At 40.5% G+C, this 21,909-nt stretch overlaps 3 protein-coding genes across 7 annotated transcripts in view; all 3 read right to left on the minus strand.

Annotated features, from left to right (window-relative positions):
• Positions 1-221: 221 nt before the first annotated feature.
• LOC124213672 (triokinase/FMN cyclase-like) lies at positions 222-12,802 on the minus strand. Of its 4 annotated transcripts, none has more exons than XM_046615198.2 (10): positions 12,449-12,802; positions 9,133-9,202; positions 7,884-7,994; positions 7,572-7,660; positions 5,546-5,762; positions 4,096-4,341; positions 3,348-3,755; positions 2,273-2,553; positions 1,429-1,562; positions 222-714 (listed from the first exon to the last, which is right to left on the minus strand). In XM_046615198.2, exons 1-10 carry the CDS (start codon positions 12,572-12,574, stop codon positions 705-707), a joined length of 1,692 nt encoding a protein of 563 aa, XP_046471154.1. In that variant the 5' UTR covers positions 12,575-12,802; the 3' UTR covers positions 222-704. The 4 variants fall into 4 exon arrangements, with proteins under 4 accessions (XP_046471154.1, XP_046471152.1, XP_046471153.1 ...); XM_046615196.2 differs by having other exon boundaries at positions 222-719; positions 12,449-12,757; XM_046615197.2 differs by having other exon boundaries at positions 222-719; positions 2,273-2,526; positions 12,449-12,751.
• A 983-nt stretch (positions 12,803-13,785) lies between these two features.
• On the minus strand, positions 13,786-17,132 carry LOC124213674 (E3 ubiquitin-protein ligase Mdm2-like). Its single transcript, XM_046615201.1, has 6 exons — positions 16,677-17,132; positions 16,552-16,599; positions 16,298-16,429; positions 15,968-16,119; positions 15,489-15,668; positions 13,786-14,536 (listed from the first exon to the last, which is right to left on the minus strand). The coding sequence occupies exons 1-6, from the start codon at positions 16,714-16,716 to the stop codon at positions 13,844-13,846; spliced, it is 1,245 nt and encodes a 414-aa protein (XP_046471157.1). The 5' UTR covers positions 16,717-17,132; the 3' UTR covers positions 13,786-13,843.
• Positions 17,133-18,958: 1,826 nt separating this feature from the next.
• PIP5K59B (Phosphatidylinositol 4-phosphate 5-kinase 59B) overlaps positions 18,959-21,909 on the minus strand; it is a 59,157-nt gene continuing 56,206 nt past the window's right edge. Inside the window, exons 18-21 of one of the 2 annotated variants that reach the window (XM_069134806.1) lie at positions 20,897-21,040; positions 20,344-20,480; positions 19,392-19,608; positions 18,959-19,171 (exon numbers count right to left, since the gene is read on the minus strand). In XM_069134806.1, the coding sequence (XP_068990907.1) occupies positions 18,974-19,171; positions 19,392-19,608; positions 20,344-20,480; positions 20,897-21,040 (696 nt within the window). In that variant the 3' untranslated portion in view covers positions 18,959-18,973. Of the gene's footprint in view, positions 19,172-19,391; positions 19,609-20,343; positions 20,481-20,509; positions 20,555-20,896; positions 21,041-21,909 lie in introns of those variants that run through there. The other variant, XM_046615184.2, reaches the window with a different exon arrangement.

Consider the following 21,909-nt stretch of genomic DNA (forward strand, 5'->3'; position numbering starts at 1 on the left):
GCAAGGGTTCTGCGCCGGCCCGTCTGCACCTGTCCTGTGATTACAGTACTGTTGCATATCAATAATAATAAGGTAGTGCTACTTGCTATTTATTACTGCCCTCAATATTTCTTACCAATTATTTGCTATTTGTTAACTACTCCGTATATTATACGCATGGCGTATTGCGACAACCGCACGAGTCTTCTCATACGAATGTCTCATAAACCTTACAGCGAGTGTTGTAATCACGACTGTCATATTTGCTACTCATCCCACACGTAGAATACAATATTTTTTACAAAAACTGATCTGGAAGTCAAATTTGAGAGGAATATAATAATTTTAAAACTTAAATTACTGTAGCGGCATCGGATGGTGTTTGAGTAGTTTCTGGTAAAGTGACAAAGATAGAGTGAGTTTAATACAGACTGTACTCGTGTGGTTACATTTCTATAGTAGTATAGTTTAGGTGGAATCTGTGCAGTTATCTGATACTTAACCGAACATGTGCGTTTATGAAACACATGGTATGGTCAAGTATGCGATTATTGTGTATTTCGGAGATGACATACAGCGCTCGAAAAGTCAACTTCCAGAGCAGGTGTTATAAAAAGTCTTAATCGTACGATTCGAGCATTGTCGAGACAATTGCAGTAATCCATGTGGCAACGGCAAATGCTCCAGCGTCGACTTTTTGCAAGAAGGTAGTCTGCTTCACGTAACTAGCACGACCTGCCCTGGAAAATATGTTATTGCGATTGAACATATACTTTATAACTGCCGTACACTGAACTTCACATTTGAGTCCCCGTGTCGGTGTCGGGTCGTCCGCGTCCGTAAAGGAAAATCGCGAATGTCTACGGCCTTGGGCCCTCCTCATCCCTGTCACAATTGGTATCGATTTTTGAACCCCTCCCCCTACGGATCGTTCGACGATCGCAATCAAGGACCCCATCCCCTTTTGCGTCCGAATCGAAGTATACTACAAGTAAAATTCTGCACAAACGATTAAGTTTCATATGGCTGCATTTAGTTTCGTAATTAAATAATGTTGTGCGTGAATCTTGATTGGACCAAGTTTTAATGTGTCATTAATTAACCACGTAAGAGAGTGTTGAAATGATGTGCAGATTAACAAACACGACGTTCGGAAATAAATATGAAAACAATTTGTGAAAAAATGTTGCAAGAAAATGTTAATTTTCAATGCGAAGAAAGCACAGATTTTTCAACAAAGATTATAAACGAGATTTCTGTAACGGACGTTACATTCAGCCATATCCCCTCCCCTGGTCACGCATTGTCACATTTTATGAGCCCCACGTCCTACGTAAACGGGGACGTCCTTTAAGAACGGTCCCCAATAAGTTTGCCATACAGTATATGTGAATATATTTACATCTTGAGCCTGCGCTATCAATATTGAATATCTTACATAACACCCACCTGGCTTCCATATGTTTTGTACCCTCACATCCATCTTGGGCAGCTTTGGCAATCTTTTCCAAAGCCTTCCTACGTAACCCGCCGGAGAAATCATTACTCTCAAATTCTCTGCAAGCTGGATCTAAAGCGTCCAACTGTAAACCGAATACCCGTGATCATGTTATTTTCTATCGTGGCAAGTATCATAGCTATGTGTGAGTCGCATTAAAATATTTATACTAATAATATTTGGACTCCGTTATTGCAACTGTGTCAATGACGCTGCTGAACAACGAAGGAGAAAAACGTGCATTTTGGGCAACCATCACAACGCATCGGTTGTGACTACTGTATCAACTCTTGAAGGACTTGCGCACAGTACAGCATGTATATGAATAGCTCTCCTACTATCCATACGATTGGTCAACTACGGCAGTTGTTTCAATTCAACTGCGGAGTCAGTACGAGACGTTTCAATTCGAACCAGAGACCCATTAGTTTGTAGCTTGTCCTTTACCATTACAGATCGTTGACAAATAATTGGGAGCCGCTAGTGTCGGTGTGGCATTAAATCTAGTACATTTGCATGCATGGATTGCTTATGCTTGACGGAGGTTGCGTCCTTGGCGAAAAATGAATACATCTAATTAGATCAAAGTTTTTTATCTATCTAGCCTGATCGAACCGCGTACAATTCATGCATCTAAGTAGATCTCATTAGATCCTAAGTGCGTATTATCAAACTAGATAGATAATTTATAGATGTAAGTTATAGATCGAGAATTTTTGCATTGACAGATCGTATTAGACAGGCACAAGATTTGAATGATATCTATAAATATTTTCTTAGATCTTCACCACCTACCATTGTACGATCTCCCAGTCTCGCCTTACTGTATCTCAGAATTCCATCGATACCACCTCTCCATGCTTGACTCCACGTTAGTGGACAAACTTGACCACATTGTGGTAATTTCAACTCAGCCGCCGCCGTAGTGAACATCAGCGAATAAATTGCACCTGAAGTTCCCCCCATCGTTTCTTCAGCGATGGCCGACAATGCCGTCAGTACCGATGAAGGGTGCGAGAGGGGCAGGTTTTCCAGTGACAACGAAATTCCTTGAATCCAAAAACGCGCACGAAGCACTACATATCCAGATTTGTTTTAGAGGAACAACGCCCATTCGCCGATCGTGAAAACGTAGCAGTTATATATGGGGCGTTTCACGTTGAACGTACCTCACTTCCTTCAGTTTGCATTACTTTTTAGTATGATGTTTTTATCCACCCAAAAGGGCCTCAGGAATATTTTCATATTTTCTTTAGCCACTGGTGAAATTTATGCTAAGTCACATGACCAATTTGTGAAACGCTATGTTTTAAAATGTGAAAAAATTTACACGGATTCTATGATTTGAAATGTGATTTTGAAGCACCTCACGACAACGGCATCTCAGTATTAATTTTTTTATTTTTTTTTTCTTGCAAGTTTCTAGTTTTTCCATGTCAGGTTTTTTTTTTGCTTCGCTCTAAATAGATTGCAGAATCACATTATTTTCATGATTCCGTGATCTCCGTATAGATCGGAGATTGGAAAAAAAAAAAAATACAATTCCGAGCATGGAAAAACTAAAAACTTATGAATAAATTTGTAGACATTGAAATCCCATTACCGTGTAGTGCTTAAAAATCACATTTTAAATCATAGAGCCCGTGTGAATTTTTTCAGATTCTTGAAGATGGCGTTTTCGGAATTAATTTTTCGATTTTTTTCAAATTTCACGCGTGGGCAATAAAATGTGAAGAAAATTCCGTGATAGTTCTGAATCGGTAGGAACATCGTACTAGAAAACTATTGAATCCGAAGCGGGTGAGGTACGTGGACTGCTGATTTGACATGGAATGCTACATATATCAATTGATAAATCGCGTGCCCATACCTTCGGCGAGACGTCGCATGGTCGTACCGCAATCCCCGTCGCCACATCCGGTATCCAATTCATTGATGTAATTTTCTTTCGCCGTTATCGCCATGCAAGCCCTTTTCAGACATTTGCGCAGTAAATTTTCTCCCTCCTCATTCAAAGTTGGACCAACTTTGGCGATTTTCTTGTTTGCGTCTCCGGTACTGGCAGGCTTGAACGTACCCTGCACCCCCCTAGACAGCAACGACACGCTGTACACGCTGCCTGGCCAACAAGGCGCGTCGGTTGCCTGATCCAGACAACTCACCAGACTTGTTCCGTGATGATCGCCGAGTCTTAAAATTGATATTTGTACACCAGCACCGTCAAGAGATGTCATCAATGGACCAGCGTACACCCGTAGTGGCTGTATACCCCTACAACCTACATGCATAGGATAGTAATTTTAATACGTCGACCATTTATTGTTTTTAATGAACATATACGATACACGCCGTGCGTTATTCCGAAGAATTGGTAGCTGACTACAGGCAGGCATACAGTCATACTGAGAGGTTTTCTGAGAACGAATTTTCAGCTGAATAAGCGCCCCACCGCTGCCTGCCGGTAGCTGCGATCGCCAACCCTGAAATAAGACGCACGGGATAAAGCGGGCCTGACAGCCCCTAACTTCGACAAGTCGGTATCCGATTCTGACATTGGAAATCACTTAATCGTGCATGCAAATTAAAGGTATAATATATGCGCATCGGTTCTCCCTCACCAAGCTGCATGACGACCTCATGAACTACGATTCCTTGTTCCAGTTGGCTTGTAGCCCCAAAATTATTGACAATTACAGCGACAGATTCGCCATTGATCAGTGACAAGGTTTTCAAAATATGCTGCAGCATCAGTGAAACAACTTGTGATGCGCTCGTCAGTTTCATTCGCTTATATCCCGCTTCACCATGTACCCCCAGACCGATTTCCATCTCATCGTCGAGAACGTGGAACATTCGCCCTTGCCCTGTTTGTCAGGAAAGTTCATGATGTTGGATCTAGCATCATACAGCAACACGGCGTTTTTATTAGTTCATCATATGCATATGGATACCTATTGTACATATATGCATACAATGTATGTGCGTGTATACAATAATATAGCAGCATAGACTTAATTACCAACGCCTTATGTGCGGTGGGTCTTTTGTGAACTATAAATATTTATTGACGATGAAGTAGCATAATAGTATATGCATACCGATGTATACGAGGTGTGGTTATTAAATAACCGGACTGAAGTCATAACACTTTTTATTCGTCACCAATTACAGCAGAAATTTTTTCGCCTTCAATGTACAGCCCTTGGCTATCCCTACGCCGCTCCATACGACGTTTCCATTGGTGAAAGTAGTGCTGGAAGTCCTCTTCTGTTAGCTGGACGAGAACCTCCGTCGCTTTTGCTTTAACCACTTCCACACTTCCAAATCTTGTCTCCTTCAGCGCCGACTTGACTTGACTTGGGAAATAGACAAAAGTCACAGGGGGCAAGGTCGGGCGAGTACGCTTCTACATCGAGGTTCTGACGGCCCTACGTGAGCGTATCAGAAGACGAAGACCCGATTTGTGGAAAACCAAGTCCTGGATCCTTCACCAAGGCAATACACCAGCCCATTCTGCCTTGTCTGTGAAAGCGTTTCTCGCAAAATACAGCATCACTGTGTTGGAACATCTACCGTACACGCCCGACCTTGCCCCTTGTGACTTTTTTCTATTTCCCAAGTCAAGTCAAGTCGGCGCTGAAGGATAAAAGATTTGGAAGTGTGGAAGCGGTTAAAGCAAAAGCGACGGAGGTTCTCGACCAGTTAACAGAAGAGGACTTCCAGCACTACTTTCAACAATGGAAACGTCGTATGGAGCGGTGTAGCGATCGCCAAGGGCTGTACATTGAGGCAAAAAAACTTCTGCTGTAATTGGTGACGAATAAAAAGTGTTATGATTTCAGTCCGGTTATTCAATAGCCACACCTCGTAGACGCATTACAAGGGGATGCTGAGACATGCCTATGAGGAGGTTGTACCTTATATAAGGTTGATGTGACATTACAATATTACTATTCTGGTTATACGAATGAAAAAAAAAGCAAGTGGAACCATGTAACTACTTTGATATAATAACGTCTCTTATGCGAAGATTAATGCATGCACATAAGCGAAAGTTATCAGTTATACCTGGTAGGGCGCAGGCAGTTAACCCGACCGCATAGGTGGCCACGTTGTTGGTAACTATTTCGGCGTATTGGGCCACCGAGCTGAGATTTAACCCACGTTCAGCCAGAGCACCAGCTACCTTACCGACAAACAACATTCCCACAAGACCTCTACGTCCAGTCCTCCCCAGTTCGCTCATAGGTATACTGCAATCCTCTCCGACGGTCAACTCTGTCACCTTTACGTAATGAAATTACAAATGGTTCATAGCTTCCACATTGGTTCTGGGCTCAAGTATGAATCCGCCGGATGAATAGGTATTCGAAGGAACGATGTTTCCTTCGACAATGTAAACCTACTATTTATGGAACGTTATTGCACGGCAAAAATTTTCACCGAAGGAATAATTTTTCGATCATAGAATTAAATCTCCGTGTGAACGCTTGTTTTTCACACCTTTTGTCTATTATAAACTTTTTCGGGAAATCTGAAAAAATCAGGGTTTCCTCTACAAGTGTTAACTACGTTATATAAAAGTTGTCAAATTGAAAGGTTTTGAAGTATTGTTCATAAAAATTTGTATGCAGAAAACGACTGTTCCCTGTAAGACCCAGTATTTACACGGAGGGTTAATACAGATACCTTGTAATTTTCATGGATTTATCCCGCAAAAATCACTTATACGCGTGTACATTATAGTCGAGGAAATAAAGCACTAAAAACGGCCCAACTGTCGATTTTTTGAGCAGTAAGACGGATTTTAATGCGGTTTTTTGCATTCGATTCGTAAGAGCGCCTACAAACTTTGTGAACTAAATTGATTAATTAATTTTTTGAAAATGCATTATGGCATTAATAATATGCATTTTGCAAGTGCACTTCCAAGAGACACTAAATAAAAAATTTGCTACTCGGAGGTTTTTGGGGTCGCTGAACACGAATATCGCCACGGCGACCGTCTCCGAGGTACCTGGTGCCCAGGGTGGACAGTATCAACGTCTTCTCCTAGAGTTTTGGCGAAAATTGTGATCGAATTTGTGATTGAATTAAGAACAATGTTCTTTAATTGAGGTAAAAATGATAATACTCAAGATAATTCCAGAAAAAGACGTTGAAACGTTCACCCTGGGCACCACGTACCTCGGAGACGGTTGCCGTATCGATATTCGTATTCAGTGACCCCAAAAACCCCCAAGCAATGAGTTTCGACAAATTCGATCACAATTTTCGCCAAAACTCTAGGAGAAGACGTTGATACTGTCCACCCTGGGCACCAGGTACCTCGGAGACGGTTGCCGTGGCGATATTCGTGTTCAGCGACCCCAAAAACCTCCGAGTAGCAAATTTTTTATTTAGGGTCTCTTGGAAGTGCACTTGCAAAATGCATATTATTAATGCCATAATGCATTTTCAAAAAATTAATTAATCAATTTAGTTCACAAAGTTTGTAGGCGTTCTTACGAAGCGAATGCAAAAAAACCGCATTAAATACCGTCTTACTGCTCAAAAAGTCGACAGTCCATTGCTTTATTTCCTCGACTATTATTGCACTAAGAGACATGCATGGTTCGCTCCTAACAATAGTCTTCATTTGATACGCTATTATGAGTACCGGGGAGATTATTTTCGCAAACCTCTACGAGGGACACTCACTGATCAGACCTGCGTCTATAGCCTGCATGAACCCAAACACTTTTCAATTGGCAATTATTTCGTTATCATTTTGTCTAGTAGTCATCCAAAAAGTCAACCAGAACTTTTGTCTAGATGTTTATCTGAATCCATTGTAGGCCTGTACATTATTGAGCAGCTTTATCAGAAATTAAAGCTTTTATCTACTTATGGAAAGTTTAAAGGATACATTCGCGCATCATTCGATGTAATATAGTCAACCAGTTTGATAGTCAAGATTCGAACACATCGAGATATATCACGTGATAACGGAAAGATATGTAGGACGTCGTTTGCAGTTATGTTATATGAACGTGTACATGTATGAAAAGTAAATCAAGTATATCAGCAGTGTATAATAGAAGTGCATTCGTACCGACACGCCGTTGTTTCTTGCTTTCTCGATCGCTGTCCCGAAATTCAAGCAGTCCCCGGTGTAATTTGGGACAATCACTAATATTCCAGCTGGAAAACATACGGTGTATATTTATATAAATCTATTATTATAGCAAGATATTTTGAAAAATGTTTCAGATCTCATAAAAGTATTGCCTTGAGGTGTTTGGAAATCGCGAGAATGCGAAAATGGAAATATTCGAAGTTTTGATTGAGGTGTCTCATTGTCAGGTATATTTTTCAAATATTTCGTGCTGCGGAGGTTAGTGGTTATAGGAATATGTGACAATACCTGTGTTGTTTGTTGATACACATTGTAAGGCGTGCAAAATATGATTGGACGGAGGAGACGCAAATACCGGCCCCGTAATGGCACCAGTCAGTAATCCGGATCCTACGAAGCCTGACGGGATAAAAATTACACACAAATGTTTCACTGTAATTATAAAGGATATTCAACTAATTGTAAGTAGTTATAGGTATAACAGAGTTGTCGGATTTCTACCGTATTCTCGATTTTGTGTGATTAATGCCGTTACAGAGAGTTCGAGTAGAAAAAATTACCGTAGTATTATATTACTATAGTCATATTACTATAAAAAAATTACTACAGTAATAAGTATAGTAGTGAAAATTCACAATCACAAGTAACCCTCATAATTTCAATTTGACTTGAATGCTGAACTTGCCGACTACGTCTAATGAACTAAACAGCCGAACTACGCGTAAAGACTTATACAACATTCTATTGCTCCTTGTATAATAATTTTACACCCATATACAGACAGACGGAAGTCTCCAAGTAAACTAGAGGAAAGTTCATCGCAAAGAATGGTAATTTTCTTCTTCATCTTTCCTCGCACCAATTCGACGAGATATACTAAGGTACATGTACTATACTAATATGTATACGAGGAAGCGATGCGAATGGACAAATTTAAGGTTTCAAATTTCTTCTTTCAACAACACCAGAATGGAAATGGTGCCCTTTTTCGTACCGTCTATAAGCACCGTAATTAGTATTTCGCAAACCCCGTGCGAGAACATTCAACTCCCGTACCGACAGCAACGTGAATACCTAATCTCTCAGTCTCATTTAAGAAAAACCACTTCCGGAACCTGTATATGGCAATGCAAGACGACCCTCCACGGAAAACGGAAAGAAGAATTGATATGTACCCGGTCAACGCGCGTGCTGTGTAGCGGCATAGCCCAATTGGAGTGAAGCCGCTGCACTGACGGACGGGAAGCGCCACCAGCTTTGCGCTCTTGTATCGAAGTAGCGTTATACTTCCCCGACTACACAAGTCAATAGTAATTAATAAATAATCTGCCCGTCATTAATTACCCAGCTTCGTGTATATATTATATGCCAGTATGATCATTCAAACGTTTCGAGTGATATGTTATTATGTATGTGCATACATGCAGGTTGCTGTACTGTACATTATACGTCAGAAATCAAGTATGCTGCAGCGTGTTCTGTGTCGGAACTTTGCTAGTGATATGCATGCGTATAATAAAATCAATGTGATTGAAACCTGCTGCGTATGGCTCGTGTCCTCCACCTCCACCGCTGACTATGGCTACTTTACCGCTGCGCGTCTTCCACTGTAAACCCAATAAGACATTGTAAATCAGCGCAAGTCTTTTGACGAGGCAGTAATAATTATTTTCAACCACAAGTTGGTTGCCCTCGCAACTTCGCAATGATGGCGAGGATTTCGTGGTTGCATAACAAGCCAACAATGGTGGATTTTAATTTATTTCGTTAACACGACTATTGGTCATTCGATGTCGACAGTATCCGATTATGTTCTTATTGCCGACCTGTTTGTAGATTTGTAAAGACCATTCCAATATATTACAAGTGTGAAATCACATTTATAAAATCGCACCAGAAACTGGATAGAGTATGCGCGACCATTAGGTGTGCCTAATAATTGTCAATAAACCCTCTTCACCAAACCACAAAATAAAAACAATGATAATATACATATCAGGTTCAGCTATTCTCTCAGCTAATAATTTATTCGCTACTTACTACTGATCATCACTATACTATTATACCATCTACATCGATCTGTTAACTTCGTTCCACACACAGAATGTAACCAAAATTATGTATCTAAATAAGTTATACTGATATCTATACATGCGTTATTTAGTATACCACTCGATAGGCTTGTATGTTGACGGTATCCACTCGCCCGTTTATATATTCAGCACTACGATCAGTGTTAATCAATCTCTGACCTTTAGTCCACATCCATCTAGGGTATCAGGCATTCTGCCTGGTATTTCGACTCTTATTACTCGTACTGTTTCATACGTTTCTTAAAGGGGTGCCCTGGTCGATTTTCACGTCGACTTATAACTGATATGACTTGGTAGCCGAATAAAAGAGTTTTGAAAGGAGTGGGAAAAAAAATTTCTGAACACAAAAAATTTACAATTTTAAAAAAATGAGTACATAAGCTGGGAAAAACATAGTCGTTTAACTGTAAAAAGTAATGAGCACGAGAAAGTACGTGTTTGTTAGTAAAACATGGGAGACCGATTTATTTCCCGTAGAACAGGAAGTTCAAATTAAACGGGAAATAGCAATTTTTCGCATCCGTCATTTTATTGTAAAATCCTGTAAGTTTCAAATTTCTTCAACCAGTCGTTTCTGAGGTCATCGTGGGAGTTTGTTGGACGGGCCGACATGCGGATTCGTTGAAATTGGAAAAAGTGATTTTCGTCCGAATCTAATGGTTTTTTTTTATATCTGTAAGTAAAAAGCTGCACCGCACGGTCGCCGCGGCTCATGTATGCCTTTTAATTCACCGCGTTAAGAACATTGCATGCATCACAAAAATACTGTAGGCAGAGGTCCAGAGTTCTGTGTTACCAGTTTGAGCGGGCGAAAGTGCGTCTGAAAATACAACTGTAGTAACAAGTCGTCGCGTTTGCCTTTACATAGTAGAATTTTTAGAATTAGGGATTGCTGAAGAAGGGATTCACTTCGGTTTTTAGAAAGTCAGAAACCATTGAACTGAACCCTTTAATTAAGTAGCCTACCGTCACATAATACGTGATCGGGATTGGGATTTTCCAAGTTTCTGGGAGCCACATACTAACATTAGTTCGAGAGGCAAGCTTATAAGCGTATAATATAGTTACACCCTCATTTCTTTTACAACTCTGAAGTGCTAGCAATTGATATATATCGCAGCGGTCACAGGGCGGCAAGCGTTTATTTATTTTTCTTATCTTTACGAGCAGTATAATATAAGTATACTAATTATCTAATGATTTACCCGATGTGCATTTCTTATACCTTCTTACAAAGAACGTGTCCCAGGTCGATCTCCTCGATTTCATTTCGTCTGTAATATGTCATAGTAGACTCAAGACTAAGCGACGCGTATTCTTTTTTTATCCACCATTAAACACTTTAAGGGGGTGAAATCAGCCTCGAATGTAAGGTACGTCAACGAGGGACACGGCAAATTTTTTATTTTATTTTTTATTCATTTTATTTTATTTTTTTTTTTTTTTGTCGAGAAAATTAGCTTTTTCATTTTTCGTATGAGTCAACTTTTCCAGTTGGATTGGCTAAGAGATATTATGTTCTTGTGAGTGAAGCCGCCAAATCGCCTCTTGACATACCTTACTTTGAAGAGTGATTTCACGCCGTTAAAGTGTACGGCAGATAAAAAAAAATTACGTGTCGCTTAGGTTTTAGTCTACTTCAACATCTGACAAAAGAAATCAAATCGGAGAAATCGAACTGATATACCTTCCTTGTTATTCCCCAAAAAAAGAGAAGGAAACAAAATTAATTCGCGTTTATCACAGTATCGAACACGTCTGCCTCAAATGCTTTCATGAATTGTTGGAACTTCGTGCCTCACTTTTGATCGTAAATGTATTTTGAAAACTTCTGCCGCTGCAGTCAGTTCGACATCACCAGCTTGAATCCCATTTTTACTCATGTAACGCTTATAATCGTCAGAGGATTGGACTCATCACCCCCGATGTAACCGTCGTATTCTCGCCAATTTTTTATAACGTGTAAAACAGTACTTCTCCTTACCTCTGTCAGTTTCTCTTCGGTATTAAACAAGCAGTGCAATAATACCCTGAACAGACAATTACCACCCGGAACAATTTTAATGGTTATTTGTTTTATTTTACCGCAGCATGATTTTAATCACTTTCACTCGAGGAGAAAATTTTTCCCCCGTGAGATTAAATTGTTTGCATTAAAGCATGTGAATCATATAGAGAGAGGCTAATGAAGCTTACTTCATCTTCCTTATTTAAAGAGCTAAATGCATGCAACTTAATAAACTGAACTTCATGGATTTTCCAACATCTTTTCATAAATATAGAGAGGTATGATCAGATAAACACGGTGGATCAAAACGCAGAGACTAGCACATTACATCTTTTTTTCTTTACAACTTTGAATTGCAATAACTTTACAACGCGGCGATGACGTCCAGACAGAAGTTGTAATTATTGCTACTATTCCGTATCAGTTAGTGACTACGGTATGTGTGCGTGTACTCAAAATAGGGAAACTTTTTCACCTTACGTAATAAGGGTGTTTATTGGCACCTTGAATTACATCCGAGGCTACATAAAGAATAGCATGCAGTACATATCGGACGATACTCGAGTGAATTATTCAGACGCGTGGTTAAATAGTTCGCCGATGTACGGAAATTTCGGAGTGGCAACTGCTACATTATCACAACCATGAATGGGCACGTTTGGCGCGATCGAATACACCGTTTAACAATAGCTGGGGATAGATCGCGTTGCACTGCAATTGGTCCAGGTTAAGAATCCAGAAATAAAACTTACATCTGGCGATAAAACGACTCTCTTTGAAGGATGGTATTCGAGCTGAGGATAGAGCAGGCAAAGACCCGACAAAGATTCGTTAACCACATCGTCGGGAGCGTTGATCAGCTTCTTACCGGATGCCATTGCGGTAATGTGTCGGCTTTTGCTTTGATCGGAATACAGGGTGGGTACATAAACAGATAGAGAAGCAGATGGAGATGGATGAGATTAGATTAGATTTTTTCGTTGGGTTGGATAGGTGTGGGGGGAGGAGGATGAGATTAATCGAAGTGCACACCGCGGCGCCTGTTGGCAAACTTTGGTGGACCTAGTATATGATGCTTACATGCATAGGACACATGTGCTACGGAAATTGTCGGCCTTAACTCCTGAACCAACAGTTATCGATAAGCGTATCGCGTGGATTACGACAGCGTTGGATAGAAGGCAAACTTGGTTTATCTCGGTCACTAATTCTACCAACATGTACGCACACACGCTTTCCGTCCGATCATCATGCCTACAATAAACTTTAAATTGCGGCACGTGGATTACTTGAGTGGCTGAGAAGTAGGTGAATCGCGAATTCCGACGAATTTCAAAACTTCGCGCAATATTTTCCGTACATATATATATGTATATACACACGGGTCGCTGCAGAGCTTTCATAAACGGCTTGCGCACATATATATACATGGGGCATTCCAGGTCAATTCGACAAGGGTCTGACCCTCACCCTCTCCAATCTGAGTCTTAATGACCGGAGGTGTTTTGTTAGCCTAAAATAACATCTCCAAATTTTTCTCAGATTTTTACCAACCCCCCTGACGCTCCCCGACCCTTTAAGTGATGATATTTTCGAAAACGGTCAATCGGACATTTTTGAAAATTGTGATAAAAATTACATAAATTTTGTTGCCAAAAAGAAAAATATCCCGACCAAAATCGAAGTAGGCTGGCAAAACAGTAATTTTTCTATGAATTTTTACACCGAATAATTTTTTTTTTTTCAGTAATTTGATTTTTTTCGCATATACATATATATATATAAGTATATACTGGAAAGTAGCAGGTTCAATGAAAAATATGGTTTAAAAATATGAAACTGGAATTTGATATAAGTAATCCGGTTGCAGAATGCACACGTACTACACCATTACTATGTTAATCACAGACTAGTTACTCATTATTCGCGAGAATTTCCATGTGCGCTCGACTAGTAATAAGTCTAATCCCTCTTTTCGGTAGTGAACCTGGATGTTTGTGTGTGCGCGTCACGAGGTGAAGGGATAATAGGTGGAAGGATGAAGACGATAGAAGACTGAGCGCTGGAGAAACATGAGTAACAAATCGTGTCACTGGTACTTTTTTTTTTATTCCCTGTGTTTTCTTCCCAGTCTCCTGTATGTGTATTCAAGTGTAAAATGCTTTAAGCACGTTGGTAACTTTTCGATTACAAATTGGGCAGCGTTTTGTCTTAGACCACACTTTCACTGCGCAACGATAACAACAACAAATGTGGGTTACAGCTCCGTGAACAAATGCACCGTTTTTGGGAGCTGCTGTACATGTAATGCACAACTTACTCTCTGTTTCGCCCAGCGTTGAGTGCGTCTCAACGATAATTTTATCACGATACTTGGGGTCTCGGTTCATCATCCATGGTATATTCCTATTCACTGTTTCATCGTTAGGTCTATCGTTGTTACCATTGTTCACCAACATGCTACCAGTCGTGTATTCTGACTCGTTCAAAATGTCCTGGGAAATCGAGGAAGGGCAGGTATCAACAGCTGCTGGTCGATCAATTTTGAATCCAGAGTCAGCCGTATCCCCAGATTGTCCAAGCTTAGAAGGTGACATTGGCAATGATGATGATGATGTGACACATGTCTTGCTTGGTATCGTTGTCTCATCCAACTCCACATCTAGCATCGGGGAACATTTGCCATCCTGGCTTGAACCGAGACCCGAGTCTACACTGCTTAATTCCTGCTTGAACGACCCTTGTTCGGATAAATTCTTGTTCAGGCTATCTTTGCATGACTGGAGTTGACGTCTGCTTTTCCTCCACTTTGGTCGTGGGGGAAAAAAATTTTTTCGTATCTGAAAATTCACAAACGAATTTGAAAAGTTATCATAACGAGGATGCAAGATGCTACCCATTTTGCATCTTAAACTTCACTGACTTTTTCAGAACTTCCAAATCCACAATTTTAATCTTCCATTACGTGTTACATTTTGTTTATTTCAAAGTCTTCTGTACCACAATCGCGTTCAAGTTTTTCATATGAAACTGATCACGCATATACAGGCATGCTAAGTATTTTGCGAAAACTATAATATATAAAATGATACAAGAATTTGATTTTCAAATTATAATTCATCTGGGAATTGAAAATATTCCCTGGGTTCTCCATAATTTTGTCGGGTAGAACAAAATTCCCTGGCTATTCAAGGTCTTACAGATGAAGTGACAACCCTGATTGTGACATAAAAAGTAGCGCATAGAAGATGGGAACACTATGGTTCTAGTTGTACCACAGGCTACCATAGCAACAGCCTGAGTTGCAAAATAATTGCTGAATAGCTGCAAGATAAAGAAGTCTAATAGCGACTACCCATTTCTCTATAAACTTCCGCATCTCCAAATAAAACAATGCCACAAAGATTTTTTAAAACGAAATGCACCCATATTGTGTGGATGCTTTATAAATTACATATAAATCCAGCTACGCACCGCATTCCGCCCTGCATCTACCTTGCCAGTACCTTGCCCAACCTCATGATTAACCCTTGGCTAGCACTTGTAAAAATTACCAGTCTTCAAACTGTTTTCTCAAAAGATAATACAAGTTGTTTAGATAAAAAAATTTTTTTCTTTATTCTGATTGGTTTAAAATTAGTATGAGCGTTCGATGAATGAGAGTGGGATCATCTGGGATCCCACAAGGCCAGCTAACGGTTGTAACCCCACCATAAGTGGCCGAAAGTTGCAGTACTTTTCTCTGTTATGAGACAGTTGCCAGGGTGGCTCATGAAAATGTGAGGTTTGTACCTGATAGCATTTTTCGCAGTAACGAAATAAGGGATTGTTATTCTTTGTATTACACTGGACGCAAGTCCAGTAGTCAGCTGTCCCAATCTCGCTGTCAACCGAGCTTCGGGAATCGTTGCTGTCATCCGCTAAACCAAGGTCAGAGTCGCAGAATGTCAGTACACCCATAGCCACGATATCCTGTCAAATATTCCAATAGTAATCGTTTAATCCAACATCCCCCTCACAGGATTGAAGTATGGATCTTTATAGGATGCAAAATTACTTATTCATTACCCAGTGGGGAATGTAAACCGCAGAATGGAATTAATATCAGTGAACATATTAATACCAATTCTATCCGAGTGGACTTTCGTTTAGCTTTATATGGAACTCGGAATATATTCAGTGATTGTATCGGGTATAAAAAGTTTCAAAATACTCCGTCAATAGACCATTCTTGAGATCTACAGTATTGGACCATTGTTCTTAATACGTACAGATACGTCAGACGACGACGTGTTGTTGTCAAATGGATTGGGATCTTCGGAGAGTGAGGCAACTTCGTACTCTACATGAAGGGCCAAATCGCCGCCGTCAGTGCTACTGACCCAAGTGTGCGTTGAAGTGTCAGAAGTGTCGGTGACGTAATCTGTAGCAATGATTAAAGAACATTGATGAAATTTAGAAAATCCTATTGTTCATCACCCTGTCGAGACATTCGTGTTTTGTTTCAACTGTGCGGACTGCAACAACAGGTGCACACTTTCGATTGCATGAATTACGAAAAACTTATCAATTCAACGGAAAGGCAAATTCTCCGTACTAACCTGTTTCTTTATCTTGGACACTATACACAGACTCGTCATCCTCGTCGGTTGGTTGTGGTGATTCGCTCTCCAGTGTAACATACCACGAATAACGTGGAACCTTTGAAGGAATTCCCTCACCGTTGTCGTCCTCTAATTTCAGAGGAAACAATATTGATTCACAGACAGTTGACTGATTGATGTTCTGTAACGGTCCTTGGGCACGCTGGAGACAATTTGAATGTTTCTAATAAAAACGAGGAAATAAAACATACCATTTTCCGAATCTGGGCACCTTTTCAACCAAGAACCTCGAAGAAGACCTAGAATCACATGCCAGATGTAGAATAACCTCAATACCGCGAATATATTCGTTCGAGATCTAAATTTTAATACGCACCAGGCGGCTGAGTATTTACAGACAGATTAACCAAGCTCATTGCGTTGGGGTTTTTCGTACATCAAGGCTTATAAGTGTTTTTCCATGTATTTTAATATTTCGTAGAAAAGTCGAACGCCAACAACTACTGAACCCAGAACCAGAGATAAATGGGTAAATTCTAAGGACTTAACAAAAGAAAGTAACCTCGATACTTTTTATTTTCTTTTATTGGCCGTTGGGTATATAACACCGTTTAAGGCGCTGCTGAACTGGCTTGCATTTTCACATTTCGTGATGTCTAAGTACGGACTGTCTAAGCACTTACGGCACTCCCTAGACGTTCAAAGTTGAATTTAATACCATTATTTTATTGGTCGGGTCTAACGGAATAGACTAGTGAAAACACTAGGGATTTATTCCGAAATATATATACTTCCAGTACTGCCGACCGTAACGTCAGGCAGTCAACTGCGAACTGCGTTCCGTTCTTCTGGCGGCGTTCAAGTAGCAGAACTATTCGAATTGCTAGCTCTGACGTCACGCGAGAAGAGAGATAAATGTGTACAGGCCACGGTCTTACATTCCGGTCTGGTAACTAGTAGGGTGGGGAATGACTCGGATAATAAGGCAAAACCGTGGTTCTCGTCTTCGCCGTCTGCAGCGCTGCCCCCTCGGTGTGAGCCAATCATAAATCAGATCCGAACAGCTGATTTTTCGACATCAACAATCCTGAATAACACTCAAAAATGAAGAAAGATGCGAATAAAAAATGATTGAGATGTTTACTAGCATTCCATGGCGGGCGTGATAATTGTTTTATTTTAACGGAATCCTCAAATGTTTAAGTCAATAAAATCCATAAACATCAAGCGAGGGCTCACAACTTTTGAGACAGTTTGAGATCTTGTGGAGAAGGTCCACCGTTTACACACTTTACACTGAGTTATGAACTGTCAAAAACTTCGATGAGCAGGTCATCTTATCGGTATATATCTATATCTAACATACCCCGGGCCAATGGCGCCCCTACCGAATAGATAGGAAACAAGACCGTGTGCCTCATTAACGGTGACACCCCCTACCACTCAAAAGTGCCGGAGTTACCAGACCTGTATGTAAGACCGTGGTACAGGCCGACGCCGCGACGCTTTTGGGCCGATCGTGCCTCTCTATCGCTTGTTCCGCGCTCTCGCTTGCGCGCTCAGGCTCAGGTGGAACGTGACACTTTTTCGTGCGTGCAACCGGTGTTCATCGATTTATAAGACGTGACGTTATCACGTCAAAATCAGACCCGAGCACACATACAACATATATACCTGTGCAACCACTGGTAGGCGTGCATCAAACAATATCCTCCAAGAAAAATTCAAAAGTTACCTGGGTGGGGGGCTGCAGACCTGCCCGGTTTTTCTATTACCATAATGCTTTTTGCCCTTCTCAAATTATAAGGCATCAACCGACACTAGAAAGTTATAATAAAAATGTATCGATTTAGAACAATGTGAGCCGTTTTATTCATACAATTACTTATCATTGTCAATCATTTTTTTGGGGTGATTTTCATTCACGTAATTTTTCAATGGGCGAATACCAATGCCACAAATTTCAAGCGGATGACATTACTGGCACACCCTGCAGTAGATCGCCTACATGCTGAATCGCACAATAGTTGCATATTGATCGTTAAACATATCTCAGATAATAACGATATACCGGACCTGGCAAAATGATGAACCTGCGATGCCGAAGTGAAAAAAAAGTTGGCAGCTGCCTATTAGTAACGATGTCTAATGGTGGCGGTCGCGCGATATCATGTTGTGCCTGCCCGTTGCGGATCGAATCGTACAGATCTTGAAATTGAATGTAGCTGAGTTTTCGTATAAGCCCGCCTTAACCCATGGGCAATACGGTAGAACCTCGTTTATGCGGCATTCGATTGACTGAAGCTCCGCGTTACGCATGGCATCCGACTCATAGGAGCACTCTGCGTTAACTGAGGTGTGAACTCGTATTGTATAACACAGGAAAACTCAAATGAAACTGAACTCACAAGCTGGTGCCCACGTTTAGATGTATTTTTTTACAGTGTCACGATTCATACATGTTTTTCGCATTATCCGAGATTCAACGCACATCCGAGACGTCCTCTGCCCACATTACCTCGGATAAACAATTAGAATCTACCGTATATGATCTCTGGACCGCAACGTGATCAAGTTCTTGTAGATAGGCGTTCTTCTTTCCCGTGCATTCAACTTTACGACAAATCCGTCCGAAGGTCTTGATGACGCGATTGCAGTTTACTTATAATTCGTTCAACACACATCGATTTTTTTTTCTGCATTTCTTTCGTCTTGATATTTTTCGCACAGCGACAAAAACACATGTTCCATTGTTGTTTGACTAACAGAACTGTCAGATATTTCAGGATATCTGGCTTTCAGCTTCTCAAGCCTTTCAAATATCACACTATACTTTTCTGCGCTCGCATTGATTGCATACTTCAATATACCCTGAAAATGAAGATGAAAAAGTTTACTATACTGCCAATTGGAACGCGTTGAATGGAGAGTGGAAGGCGAGTTAGGTGCTTTGCATCAATTTCTTTATAGAACACTATAATACTTCTATTGCAGCTAGTTGTTTTATTTAGTCATTATATTCATCATTCAACGGGTAAAACGGCCCCAACAGTGTGAAATATGTGTGGTATTAGGTATAGAAAGAACTTGCAGCATGGAAGCTCTTGAAGTTAACATCGGTGAAAATTTTCTCTGTAAAGCCTTTAATATCTTGAATCGTCTTTTGATTGAGCGTTGCCGGTATAGCAATATTCAGTGTAAAATAATCGCCGTGTTGATGCTTGAGCTGCTCGCTACTCCCAAACACGACAAATTGTCCGTTGACCAATATTCCTATTCTAAAGCAAAGGGTTTCTGCTTCTTCCATGCTGAAATATATAGATTGTGCACGTATCTACTAATCATATTTCCTCGGAAACACTTACACATACAGAGTCATTTATTCGTTGCTGAGGATGAGATCCGGGTGAGAAAGCCGCTTATGCGGGTGCCTGGTTAAACGGCTACCTTCGTCGTACTAGTGTTCAGCAACGAATAAATCACCATGTATAAGGAGTATAATAAACAGTAAGGATATAATAGTCCAAGAGCCAGCGACCGCCAGACATATAATGCGTTGCAGTGTTAGGCCTTAGATTTTTGACGTCCGTGCACAGGTGCACAGTAGATAAGAACTTTGGGTGTTACGAACCTTGAGTCACGCGGACTTTGGCAGATAACAACTGCTGAAGGTGGGCATAAAAATGTTTGAGCAGCCTGTTATGATATCAAACCTAATTTCTTGACATGTTCAATGGGATAGCATTATAAAATAGAATCGACAATTACCAGGCATATTTCACATCATAAACAATAACGGTGTCATTTACGTTACGGTATTAAATCTGAATTTTATACATGTTATTCGGACGGTTGTTTAGCGATATTATTCTAAAAGCCAAACACGTCCGAAGAGTCCAACCTGTCACCTGCCGAAGCACGCGTGGCGCAAGGTTCGTAACACCCAAACGTTGATATCTTAAGCTCAATATTGTAACCTATGTCTGACTGTCACTGGCTCTCCGTTTGTAAAGAATAGAACTGTAGGGATAAAGAAACTGCACCTTTGCGTAGTGACCAATAAAGACCTGCCCATTTCACGGATGAGGTGTAGCGAATCGCATACAACCTGCCTTGCGATTGCGTCTAATCCCGAAGTCGGTTCGTCCAACAGAACAACAGGCAAATTGCCGATTAAACTCTGCAGGATACAAATTTTCTTCCGTATACCCCAAGGACAATGCATTACTCTGATATTTTCATAATCCAAAAGATCTACGAGCATACATGTCAAGTTGGGTTAGTCTTCGGACGATGAAATACGTAAAACAAAAAAAAAAAAAAAAAGATTGGAGGCATCTACCAAACACATCGAGCCATTTGTCCACTTCGTCTCGTACTCGGTCCGGGGGTACGCCACGAAGAGTTGCGTGTAAGCGTAAGTTTTGTCTGGCAGTCATGAATTTATTCAACCCTCCGATTTGGGGACAGTATCCAATCATGCCAGCGAACTTGATCATTTTTATGTCAGTTTATGGTATTCATTATGTATTATCGAAAACAATGATAACTTCAGCTCGGTTAGCTTCACATTGGTAGCAAAAATTAAAAACTTACCAAGTGCTTCTCCTTCGTTAAATCGTAGTTCTTGATAACCGCTTTACCACTTGTCGGTAGTACTTCCCCACTCAAAATTTTAAATATCGTTGACTTGCCAGACCCCGTCATTCCGAGTAATCCGAGACAATCGTTTTTGTATACCTGCAGCATACCGTTCATTTTCATTTCATAAAAGTTGCAACATCGAATTCCGCCAAATATACCGTTAGACGTACGTGACATACACTGATCGTAACAATGACGGATTACTTGCATTAAAACTGATTCCTCGAACCACTGCCTTTCTGCCGAATTTCTTTGCTAGACTTTGAACCGATAACGTTACATCGGACGAGACGTCCGTTTCGCCTGATTTATAATCTATAAATTTAAGTTACGTTATAGGTATGCATAGGCAATCTGAAAGCATTCGAATAAATCATGCCAGCTGTGACATTTCTATTTTTCTTATATTCTTCAACTTTACCACGCATGAACTCATCTGCTCGTTCTTTTTCACAAAGAACATACGGTTCCTTAACAGTTTCATGTATCGCAGCCGGGTAGCACCGCCCGTCGAACCATTTTTGGATTCTCGCTTTGTACGAAGACTCGATAAACATTACCATTGTTATAAGCATAATAGTTTCCAGTGACAATATGGCGATGTCAAGCATTACAGAATGATGAATCAATTTCGTCCGCATGGTACTCAGCGGCCGAAAACAGCCTTTATCTCCGCAAACATCTGCGGAGCAATTCAAGTTTCATTTCAATTGTATATTTTTTATAATTTGCCAGCTTTTAATTAGTCGTTCAGACTATGCCGTCTCGTTTTTTTTTTTTTTTCAAGAAAATTTTATAAAAAGTCATTCGGAAGCTATGTTTTTATACCAAATCGCCAACGTTAGATGTGTTATGCACTGTGGTGGGGCACTGGTCGAAATTCTTAATGATCAAAGTTCAGACAGACCATGACACTGGTTAGTCGAAAGTCCAGAATGGTCGAAACGATTAAAACTTCTAATGGT

This window comes from Neodiprion pinetum, chromosome 3, assembly GCF_021155775.2.
Source record: "Neodiprion pinetum isolate iyNeoPine1 chromosome 3, iyNeoPine1.2, whole genome shotgun sequence".
In the NCBI taxonomy this organism is placed as follows: Eukaryota; Metazoa; Arthropoda; class Insecta; order Hymenoptera; family Diprionidae; genus Neodiprion; species Neodiprion pinetum.

Excerpts from the sequence above, each read along its gene's own strand:
- LOC124213672 (XM_046615196.2), bottom strand. The coding sequence starts at position 12,574 with ATGGCATCCGGTAAGAAGCTGATCAACGCTCCCGACGATGTGGTTAAC. Across the intron at positions 9,203-12,448 it reads GAGTCGTTTTATCGCCAGAT|TGGAAGACGCGCAGCGGTAA; the intron begins GTAAGTTTTATT and ends TTGGGTTTACAG. Across the intron at positions 4,342-5,545 it reads AACTGCCTGCGCCCTACCAG|GGCAAGGGCGAATGTTCCAC; the intron begins GTATAACTGATA and ends CCTGACAAACAG.
- LOC124213674 (XM_046615201.1), bottom strand. The coding sequence starts at position 16,716 with ATGAGCTTGGTTAATCTGTCTGTAAATACTCAGCCGCCTG. Across the intron at positions 16,600-16,676 it reads TGTAAATACTCAGCCGCCTG|GTCTTCTTCGAGGTTCTTGG; the intron begins GTGCGTATTAAA and ends ATGTGATTCTAG. Across the intron at positions 14,537-15,488 it reads ACTGCGAAAAATGCTATCAG|ATACGAAAAAATTTTTTTCC; the intron begins GTACAAACCTCA and ends GTGAATTTTCAG.